General features: G+C 50.0%; 1 protein-coding gene across 3 annotated transcripts in view; it reads right to left on the bottom strand.

Moving 5' to 3' along the window:
* Positions 1–17: 17 nt before the first annotated feature.
* The window catches only part of TOM1L2 (target of myb1 like 2 membrane trafficking protein), a 50,373-nt gene continuing 38,978 nt past the window's right edge, over positions 18–11,412 (bottom strand). For 2 of the 3 annotated variants that reach the window (XM_048961557.1, XM_048961558.1), the window contains 3 exons: positions 6,899–6,958; positions 4,760–4,796; positions 18–4,352 (listed from right to left, as the gene is read on the bottom strand). In XM_048961557.1, coding sequence (XP_048817514.1) covers positions 4,204–4,352; positions 4,760–4,796; positions 6,899–6,958 — 246 coding nt within the window. In that variant the 3' untranslated portion in view covers positions 18–4,203. The remainder of the gene's footprint in view (positions 4,353–4,759; positions 4,797–6,898; positions 6,959–11,412) is intronic. The other variant, XM_048961559.1, reaches the window with a different exon arrangement.

The raw sequence follows: 11,412 nt of genomic DNA, 5'->3' as shown, positions 1-11,412 counted from the left end.
ACAGCGCGCGCCTCCGGTCCACACCAGTAGTGCATTTATTGGAGTATCTCACATGCAGGAACCAAAGTAGAGATGATTTCTGGAACAGGTTAAACGATGGCAGATTAATACAGTTGTACCTTCCCTACGTGAATACAGCAACGTTTTAGTGTTGGGTTTCTTTTGCTTTATGGTTTGTTTCTCTTTACATCGTCGATCCCTTTACAGTTATGTCCCCCTTCTTTCCCTACCCCATTCCCAAACAAAAAAAATATCCAGTATCTTCAGTAAATAAATATTATCCACTTTTATCTGGAAAGCCTACGGCTGTAATATACAGAGAAGCTATTACACAGGTTACATTTGTAGGGTTAACGATAGCTCATAGGAACATGTACAGAACGAGGAGCCCGTACTCATAAAAACACAGAGCAGGTGGGAAGCTCGGCACGCAAACCCACTCACTGCTTCACCATTTCCATCCCACTGTCTGTCCTGTTTTTTTTTCCAGGGAAGGCTCAGCACGCCCTGCGGTCAGCACGGAGGAGGCAAACAAGGACAGGGATGGGGATGGAGGGAGCATCCCTGAGATGTCCCAGCAGCCTCAACAAGACAACGGGAGGCCATGAGACGGACAGGGCTGCTGCAGTGCAGCTGTGTTTGCTCTGCACGTCCCGCATCCACGGCTACAAGCAGAGCACCGAGCAGAGGAGAGGAGCAGGCAGTGCTGCTGGGATGCTGGAGGAGCGCAGCTCTGGGTTCTGCTTGGGGATGGGACCCACAGCCCCCAGTCCAGGCCTGGACCCACCGCCCAGATCCGTTCTTCACCACTGGCTGCAGCCAGCTGTGCTCCTCCATCAGAAGGAGGAATCCGGACCCCAGAAAGCAAGCTGAACGCAGCCACACAGACAGAACACCCCACTGAGGCCCTGCTTCAGCTCAGGGTTGCACAACCGGCCCCAAACTGGCCTGCCCATCTGCTCTGTGCGTCCCACAGCCTGCGGCTGGGCTAACAGGGAGGGCCCTGTGCACACTGGCTGTTCCCTTTACAAGACACCGTGCTGTTTTTATGAGCAGTTCTCCTCTGAGCCTCACCTGAACACCCTAAACGTCTGTACAGCACATTGCTACCTATCACACCTGCCAAAGGTGCAGCTGCAGTCTACACATAACAGTTAAAAAAACCCAAAAGGATGTATTTAAATAGAAACCATTCATTTCTTACATCTCAGCACACGAGGGGTTAAAAGAAGAGGTTAAAAACACACTGGAAAGAAGAAAAAAAAAACCAACCAAAACACCGACAAAATAAATACCTTAACCTAAACAGGGTTTGATTAGAGCTCAGGAAGGACCCGGCAATAATTTAGTGTCATAGCATCACACTGCAGCTCTGCCTGCCCGGGGTTTGCCACGGAAGTGGCTCTGCCTGCAGCTCCATCCCTGTTCGAGGAGGGAAAGCGAAGGAAGAAATCCCGAGGTCGCTCTCCAATGCGAAAACCCCTCCCCCTTTCCCGATCGGTTTCCACTGCTCAGGTTTTCAGCAGACCGCAAGAGGAGGGAGAAGATGAGAGATCCTGATACAGGAATCTGTCCCACCTGTGCAGGCAGGCCGGGGCTGCACCCTGCGCGCTTCCTGCCCGCCTTGCTCCAGCACAGCTCGCTCTGGGGTCCCTCCCCCAAAAGCCCCTCCACCACTGCCCCAGCTCAGCCCTCCCAAGGAAGGCACTGCCCTGGGGCTGCCCTGCTCCCTTCTGGTGGCACCCTGTGAGTAGGGCCCCAACTTCCCAGCAAAGAACTCGTGGGAGCAAAGCACGCCTTATGGTGCTATGGGCACAGAATGCAGCGAGTTGTGCCAGCGCACGCCCCCCCAGCCTCAACCTTCTCGCTTCTCTACTTTGCTCTATTCATCACTGACAGCTCTGCAAGCTCTTCCAGATTCTCCCTAAAACGGGAAGGCCCAGGATAGGCTCAGCAAGAGCAGCAGGGTGAGCAGCTCCCCGCCATGCTCAGGTGCTGGGGGTGAAGCTGGGACACTGCAGGGCTGTGCTAACAGCGCCGGTGCCGTCATTGCCACTCAGCATCACACGACCACGTCCCCATGCTGGAGCAATGCGATTATCTCCTGGGGCTTGGCAGGGAAGCTGGATTAACGTGCTCAGAATCACCTGATGTGGCCATTTACAGGGTCAATGCGTTTCAAGGATTTAGAAGAGAAAATCCACGCTTCAAACACCCACGGAGCTTTTTGCATTGACAGGAATACCAACAATTCATTCTGTGCAGGCGAGAGCGCTCAGGCGATCAGCAGACGCTCCTGAAATCAAAGCAGCGTCACGACAGAAGGATCCTCGGGTTCCTGGGAGCCGTGGCTGCAGCTGACGTGCTGCAAGAACTGGCAGCCATGTGCCTGGCAAGCAGCACCTGAGCACTGTGCTCACCCCGTGTCAGAGCAGCAGTGCATGCTGCTCCATCCTGGCCCTGTGTTACAGCTACAGAGAAGACAAAATAGAGAGAGCTGGCCTGGGGTGGCCTGGAAATCCTGCACCAAACAGAGTTCCCCTCTGCAGATGAAATGTGAAAGCTCCCCAAAAGCACCAGTGCTGTGATTCAGCCATTTGGGAAAAGACAGTGTGCATCACAGGCTGCCAAAGCGTGGTGTGCCTTGGAGAGCATCTGAGGAGCTGAAATTACCATGCCCAGATAAAAGCTGTCACTTTCAGCTGTTTATAGCATGGCCTCTCAGTCTAGAACAGTGCCTGACGCAGCTCCACCCACACCATCCTGACATGTATCAGTGCCCAGGCCAGAAGGAGCAGGCTGGGCAATGCAAGGCCCAGGAGAGGGGTGTCCATCTGTAAGCTGCCTCCCTGCCAGGCCAGGAGCTTCTCTCTGCCACGTTCCTCTCTCACTGTGATCCCACCACCCTGTGCCTCCGGGTTGCTCCCAGGGAACATGCTGGGCACGCAGACTGGGGGGAATGCAGCCCTCTAGGGGCTGGGACGGACAAAAGGGCAGAGGTGTTGAAGGACGCTCCAGAAACGCTTGGGATTATGACCAGCACGGTCAAATCACCCAACATTCTCAGGCCAAGAAGGAAATGAGGGGTTTTGCCTCCAGCACAGGCATAGCCAGTCCCTCCACGATAACTCTGGGCATTCTCACAGACACCTCTGGCAGCTTTGCTGCCCTTCCCATCACAACTAGCACCGAGAGCCCTAACAGCTACGTCAGGGAATCCAGGAACCTCGGTTTGCACCCGGTCCATCATCAAGTCCCATCCATCTGCAAGGATGCCATTTACAACAGCTGAGACAAACGCAGAGCTCTACAGTCACCGAAGAAGGAATCTCAGGGAAGGAAAAAATAACCTCGCTATTTTAAAAGGCAAACACGCTAGAGAAAACCCTCCTGTGAGAATGCTCTCCCAAAGAGCAAAATGCTTCATTCGCTCACATTGCAGCATCCATTCAGCTCAGCGTTTTTCATTCCTGACAACTGCCAGAGCTACTGGACACGGCCAACAGACTGCTTTCAAATCAGAGCAAGCCCAGATAAAACACAAGGAAAAAAATACCCTGTGAGATTAAGAATATGAAGCGCTGCACAAAGTGGGGAAAAGCGACCGCCATATGGTACAGGGAGATGTGTGAGTGGGAGAGTAAAGGATTTTAACTTGTGAAGCACATGTTGAAAGGGGAACAGTTGTTCCTTGCTGTCGGATCCGACACGAAAGCCAATACATTAACATTTTATCTAAAAATAAAGACACGCTCCCCCTGCACATTCCAGCTCAGTCAATTACACGCTGAGCGACAGAGCAGTCGACTTGGCAGGACCTGCCTACAGAAGAGGATGATCCCTATGCCAACTGAAGGGCAAGGCTGCTCTCTCCCCTCTGGGCTTTTGTTTCAACACAGTGTGATGCAGTCATGCATTCGAAAGGGGTTTTCAGCATCAAGAGCTGGTTTTGTGCAGCTGGGATAGGAAGGAGGGGATTAAGCGAGCGCTGGAAAATCGCGGTCTGGCAGGAAGAGTGTTGGACTTAAACAGAAAGAGTCGGCTTGTGGGGATGGATTGTTGGAGGGCGAGAGAAAGGGAAGAAGGAGAAGCAACCTATGAAACCGTGGGGAGGAAAGGGTTGTTGTTAGCCAAGTGCTGTGGGAGGACGAGGTGGCCATACAGCAACGCTCTCCTGCAGAGCACGGGGTGGGACTGCGAGCTTCACAGTGCAAAGAGGGCATCCTCCGAGCGCTCCTGCTTTTTCCTGCTGGAAGGGTTTGTTGGAGGGGTGGGGGCTTCCAGGGGAGGGGACGGCAGGTTGGGGACCATCTCCGCTGCTTTGGCTCGCTCTTCTAAAAACTTGTCGAATTCTGCAACGCAAAAAGGAAAGAGAAGTAAGAATGAGGGCTGTACTTCCAGCCTGAGGGACAGAGGTGGGCAGGGTCTGAAGTTCCAGGGCCTGTGTTCGCAGGAATGGGTACGGACACCATTTGGGACATCCCAGCCCTGGCAGCAGGGGGAACTGAAACACACACAGCAATGGGAGCAGGGGAACCTCATTCCAAAGGGCTGAGCAGCTCGGGTACTCGCTCCTCCTGGCACAAGACGGCAAGGAAGCACTTACAGCTGGGAGGGCTCCTCATGCCATAAGCACCAACTTTCTGCTCTGATACACCCTCCTCCTGTCATACTGAGTGCAGAAGTAGGGACCAAAGCAGAGTATTCAGGCTGCATGCTAACCAGGGAGCAGCTCACAGCCACAGTCATCTTCTCTTACCTTCGCTGGTCACTCCTTCTTCCAGTTCATCTCCCTTCTGCAATTGGAACAAAAAGGAGTGTGAACACAGGGACAGCACTTCACCACTCTTCCCCCCCACACACACATGTAATGCAGCTGGACATCACTCATTCCCACACTCTTAACTATCTGAGCAGGGTGACCTGGGGGAACTGCACAGCTCCCACATCAGGCTGGTGCTGACTGATGTGCTGCAGGGCAGGAGGAAGCACTGGAGATGCTTCAGAAGATTGCTGGTGGCATCTGATAGCCAAATTTTCCCCACTGGACACCAACAGCTGACCCGTGCTGTTTCCACTTCAGCCAACAATACTGAGTCAAACCAACACTGTCATGCAGCCCTGTGAAAGGACTGCACTTTGCACGGTGCCTTCAAATAAAACACACTTTCAGCTGACCAAGTAGTTTGGGATCAGTGTTCTTCCTGGGGTGTTCATTGCAGATCTCATGTGAAAGTGCAGCAGGTTTCCTGGTGTCCGTGCTGTGCACAGACCTGGTCAGGGCGGGCTGGAGGAAAGATGCTGCTGGGCAGTTTGCCTCTGCCCATGGCACACAAAGGCTGGGATGCCATGGGGTCAGCACATTTCTACCAGCTGTGAATTTCCAACAGTCCTTTCACAAGGAATCAAGTCCAAGAAGGTGACATCCTTGTCAATCTGTTAGGACATCAAAAAATGGACTAAACTGATACTCAGATGCCTCAAGCTGCACCTGCTTTGAGACAGAGAAGTGTCTGTTTGTGTATGGGGCTTTTCCATCAGGAGGAGGGGAGCAGACTGAGCGACCTCACAGACCTCTCTGTCCAATGCCTGACAACGAAATGTCACTCAGCACCTGCTAGGTTTCTACAGTACAGAGGTTTCCAAAGGGACATACAGCAGCCCCTGCTTCACATGCAATGTACTGTTTGTTCCAATGCATCCAAAAAGGGATAAGGAAATAAATAAACATTAGCTAATCTAATCTGCAGCTTCCTCAGCTGGGAAGCAGAGAACTGAGATGAATCTTCAACAACAACAACAAAGAGGAGGGGAATCCATCTAGGGTCAGGTTATCCATCGAGCTACCAGGGTGCAGCCGATGCCCAGAGCTCCCTCAGTGTCTCTCCATAAGATTCCCCCTCCTGACAAATTGATGTGACTGGGAAAGACTTCAAGCAGAGCGGACAATTTAAGTTTTCCACATTTCTTTGCCCTGAGCAAACAAACCAAGGGCTGCAGGAGCTGGGAGCTGCCAGGGAATAGTCTGCATTTGGAGGAGCAAGGGAAGGAGCCGATCCTGGTGCGTATGGTGAGCACAAAGAAACAGTTTGGTTTGCTCACAGCACGTTTAAAAGAACAGTCTGAACTGCAGCTCACCCCCATCCCCAAAATGCTCCTTGATAATCAGAGTCGGGTGCTGACATCAAAAAAGAAACCTGAGTACCCAAATGGGGACTGGTGCAGCAAAACTCCAGGCCAAGAGAAGAGCTACTTTTAGCTCTGTCTTTCATTTGTTTAATAATCACCAGATAATAATCTCTCTAGAGAACTGAAAGTTATTAACGTTGAAGAGATGCTGTTATACATTTTTGTTTTTATTGTTGTTATGAATCATATCAAGACTTCCTGCTTGCAGATTTGAACAAAGACACGCTGATTTGGAAGGAATGTGGGCCTTGACACAGCAGCTCTTAGGAGCATGCCTGGAAGTAAACACATGCCTGGATCCTGCCAAAGCCAGCACAGCTTTAACCGTGTGATTCAGGGGTGGTGGAGAGCACAGGTAAATCTCAGCACGCCTCTGGGGGTTTAGAGCTGGATGAGGCCCCTTCCAACCCAACCACTCTATGTGCCTACATGCTTTGCTCCAGACATGACTCTGGGATCGTGGTGTTGTGTGATGTTAGCATGGGCAGGGGAAAGCACAGCGACTTGGAAAAATGCTTTGAATTGCTGAACACAGTGCTATCTTATCTCCATCTGCTTATGCATTCCCCTCAAAAGGAAAGAAGCGATATGATTTAGAAGTTTTACTGTCTTCTCCTAATGAGAAATGCCAAAAACTCAGCAACACATCCAGAATTATCCGTACAAGTGCTATTGCCCATGTGAAAAATGAAAATATAAAGAGTCTCACCACGTCGGTACTGAGCCACTCCTCAATGTCATCCATGACAGAGGACTGTGCAACAGGGATCTAGGGAGTGCAGCGAGAGAACAGCAAGGCAGGCAAACCCAACCACATCCACAACCACGGCCACAGAGCGATGGAAAACGCCAGAAATAAGATTAAAAACAAAACAAAAAACAAAGATGTAAGATGGGCTGGAAAAAAAAAAAAGTGACAAAATATAAATGGCATTTCAAATAAAGAAACAGTCGGAAAGGAAATTACAAACAACAAGGCTTAAAAAAAAAACAGGAGAAAGATTATGGGGAATGACATGACTGGATGTCAGCGTGTGATGGGGCAACGTCCTGACCACACATTAAAACCATCAGGATGGGCTGATGATTCTAATCTTGATCATGAAAAGCTTTTCAAGGTAGAATATTGGATATCGGTTAGGTTTTGAAGTATTAAATTTATATATATATATATTTTTAATGGGTATTAGCCACGATGAAGGGTTAGCAAAAAGAGGGCCCAAAGCCTTCTGGCAAAGCTCGGCTGAAAACCATTTAATTTTCTCGGAAGGTGGAGGCAGCCTGAGACAAACACGATGTTCCACTCCTGGTCCTCCTCCCACTGCACCTAGGGCTCAAATTCAAGCAAACCTGGCATGGTTCCTCTGTCAGAGGCAGCCCTCTTGGAACAGAGGCAGAAGGACCCAGCTTATGTAAAGCACGGTGTCCCCAAAATGCAGTCGAGGAGGAGGAAGAGGCAGCAGCTGGGCAGAAGCACAGCTCCTCTCAGCCCCTGCCTCACTGCCCCTTGGAGAACTGCACGGGCAGCTCAACAAAACAGCCACCATGTGCTGCTGTGACAGGAGAGCAGCCACAGGGCTGGGTGCTGCAGAGTGGCTGCTGCCCAGAGCCAGCGGGCAGCGACCGGCTCAGCGAGGGGAAATCACTGTGCGTTAGGAAAACCATTTCCTGACCAACTGAGCTGCTTAAACACAACATCGGGCTGTGCAAGAGGTAAACAGGAAAGCACCACAATAGAGCTAATAAGGACAAGCTTCAAAGCGCTTGGAAAGCATGTCAGGCATGCAGGTGGCAGGGCATGGGGCTGGCAGGGCTGTGAGCTTCCTTGGAGCTCTGTGGGGCTGTTGGAGCTCTGCCTGGAACCTCTGCTGGGAGGAGAGCCTGCAGAGGCTTTGCAGGTGAGGTCACTGGGAGATGCAGCTTCCTTGCCACTATTTAACAGTGCTCTGCAACGACTTTGCCTTCCAAGGTTGGATATAAAGAAATATTTCTTCTTGGAAAGCGCAGTCAGGCACTGGCACTGCTGCCCGGGGAGCTGGTGGGGTCTGGAGGTGTTCCAGAACCATGGAGATGTGGCACTTGTGGGCACGGTGGGGACAGGTTGGACGTGGTGATCTTAGGGGTCTTTTCCAACCTCAATGATTCTGTGATTCGGTTGGGGAAGGGGTGGAATTAGGGTAACAGCCCCCTTTTAATTTACAGCGGAGCTGAATCAAGCACAGCCAACACAGGCACAGCGCGAGGGCCATGAAGGAGAGCAGAGCCCTCCAGACATCCTCCACCATGTGCCTTTCGGGGACAAGCTCCATCTTGTCGAGCTGACTCGTTAATTTAACAGCTTTGGAAAATCCTGGCTTCAGAGACACAAAGTGAGGAATCTATTCAGCCTACAGCAACCTTGAATTACTGTGGAAGTTTCACCGCCGTTTCTCCCTCTCATTACCTAACAGAGCACACAGCAAGCAGTGCTGCAGAAGGTGCAGCTGTGGGAGCTGCTGGCAGCTCTGAAAGGCGCCCAAGTTTCTTTAAGGACGATATTACAAGGTGTGCAGGAAGGTGAGGAGGCAATGAGCAGGTTTTGTCTGTTTTGCCATGAATAAAATAAAGGTATTTCTCTAAAAGGGTGGTCCTGGGGTCTGTGCAAGGAACAGGAATTCAAATAGTGGCTGTGCTGAAAACACAAGAGGTGATCAAACAAACGATGCTCTCCCAAGGGTGGCAGCAGTCCCAGGGCTGCAGGAGTCCTCCAGAAACAGCTCAGTTTAGGAGCTTAGGAGTTGTGCTTTGTAAGATTGGGGTGGGGGGGAGAAAAGGTTGGGATAGGAAATCTACTTTGAGGCAGCCCTGTTTTTTATAGAATAAATAAGAACCTCAGAAGAGCAGAAGCACTTTCCACAGCTCACACACAAGAAGTGCAGAGAGCTGTAAGATGAGCATTTGAGCATGTCAGATGTTTGCTGTTCAGCTCTGACCCTTTATAAAGCTTCCCCCATCTTCCAGAGCTTTCAGCATGCACAGAGAAAAGCCCAGGAGTTGCACCTCCTGCTCCTGCCATGCTCAAACCTCCAACTGACTCCTGAGATTGAGCCCCATTCTCCCCATAAAACATGAGTCAAATGTATCAGGTTCAATCTGTTCAAAAATAAAGCAAAGGGGGGAACTTTCAAGAGTAAAGGAAAGTTTTCAGATGTTTGAATTGTAACATGTTCAAGTTCCATCTGAGACTGCCTATGCAGAATGTGGCTTTCTGCCAGCTGTGTATTTGCCACATCTCCCCCTTCCCAAAGTTTTAAAGCGACAAACACGGAGTGGGCTTCTGTTAAAGCTAATCCTCAAAACACAACAGAAGCAACATGAAAACAAATGAACCAGTACACACGTTTAAAAAGAACAAACAGCAGCAGCAGCCACAGACTGCATAGAAATGGCTCCAGAACGGGACAGTCTTGTTCATGCATGGATTACACAAACATACATGGTCTGGTGGAGCTCTCAGCTTTGGCCAGACAGCTCCCCCAGATCGTCAGCGTTGGCTGCAAGAGCTGTTTTTATAATGATACCCTGACTTCTTTTTGAAAAGTCTATGCTTGCTGTAAAAGGAAATTAAGTCACAACGTATTTTCGGGTGCTTTAAGTCACTAGCTGTAAATAAAAGATGGGCTCATGGTTCAAATCTCTCTTTTTTTCTTATTATTTAGTCTTTGGAAAAATCCTACAAACGGGATCATCTCCACAGATGTGACAGGGAACTGGGGAAGGAGGGCCAGGACAACAAATGGGACGCATCAATCCCTCCGAATCCACAGGAATTTGGAATGCAAATCCTTCCTTACTGAAGTTAGATTGTGTTGGTGCTCTCTCTATTAGCCAAAGCCGAAGTATTGCCAATATGTTCCCTCAGAAGTCATAAAATCCAATATTCTACCCTTAAAAAGACGGTTTGAGGTTATTATTATCACATTTTATTTCTATTAAAAAATGATCCCACTGGAAAAGAAGCCGGGATGAAATGACAATTCAGGTCTCTAGGTGAGCTCATTAATGTCCTTAAAGCGTTTAACAAGATTCATGCTAATTGTTGCTAGACGACTGTCTTGTAGCAGCTTTGTTAATTCCACTTCTTTCCAGATGTTGAACAAAGCTGACACCAACACCTGGTTGGCTGCTACGCATCCCCTTGGTTAGCAGCAGAAACAGTTCTGTTATTCCTACAGCTACAGCACTAGGACAGGCGTTAGCAGTCTGCTCCAGCTTACCCCAACAGCCCTGTGATCTATTTCAAGCTGCTGTGATCTTGAAATAGCTGCCTGGCCTCCATATTAGAACACGCTTGACTTTACATGTAAGGATTTAATTAGCTACTTGATTACTTGTAACTATGTTTACACATTGCAAAGATGGGGAAGGCAAGAGCTCAGGTGCAGTATGTCCCCAGCACAGCCTGCTGCACCTGTACAACAACCTGCCAGGCGGGGTCTGATACAGGCAGCATGAGCCTTCCTTCACTGGGCATCAGCCTCGGCCATGAAATATAACAACTTGGCAGGTGTAGGAGCCCACATCCTCTTCAGGACAAGGGAACGTGCCTTCAGAAAGGAGAGGGGTCCAACCAGACAAAAGGAATGAGATCTTCATGCAATCCGGTCTCCAAGATGATGACTTGCATCAGTAATCTCGTGTTACCCAACTCATTTCTACATCTTAGATCCTATCTCTCCACTGAAAGTAGACAGAGCAGCATCCCACTACATTTCTAATTAACATCTCAGCGAAGATTCTGTTCAGTGTTTACTCACATATCTTTACAGCTTCTCTCTGGCCAGGCAGGCTGCTGGCGGTCAGGCTGTGAGGCTGAGGGCTGTCCATACCTGCTGCTGTGAGCTCTGGGTCAGTTTCGTTCCCCCTTCATCTCTGCCTCAACGTCTGTCCTGACGCCGTGGTTTAAGCAACACTCGCTCCGTGCTTTTGCAACAAATACCCACTTGGCATGGGAGCAGGCAGGCAGATTATTCTAACAACCAAATGCATTCATGCAAATCTCAATAGCAGCTGAACTCATGAAAAAGGGAACTGGAATTACTTGCACTAACGTGGAGTGGCCTTATGCTAAAGGCTGTGGCTAAGAGCTGCTGCTGCAGACCCCCGCAAAAAAGGCCCAACCTGCAGAACCCGGACCTCACTCTGCAAGCAGATCCCTTACTGGACAGCTTAGCGACATCTTGA

The sequence above is a fragment of the Lagopus muta genome, chromosome 15 (assembly GCF_023343835.1).
Source record: "Lagopus muta isolate bLagMut1 chromosome 15, bLagMut1 primary, whole genome shotgun sequence".
Taxonomy (NCBI): domain Eukaryota; kingdom Metazoa; phylum Chordata; class Aves; order Galliformes; family Phasianidae; genus Lagopus; species Lagopus muta.
This window is presented reverse-complemented; position numbering and strand designations above follow the sequence as displayed.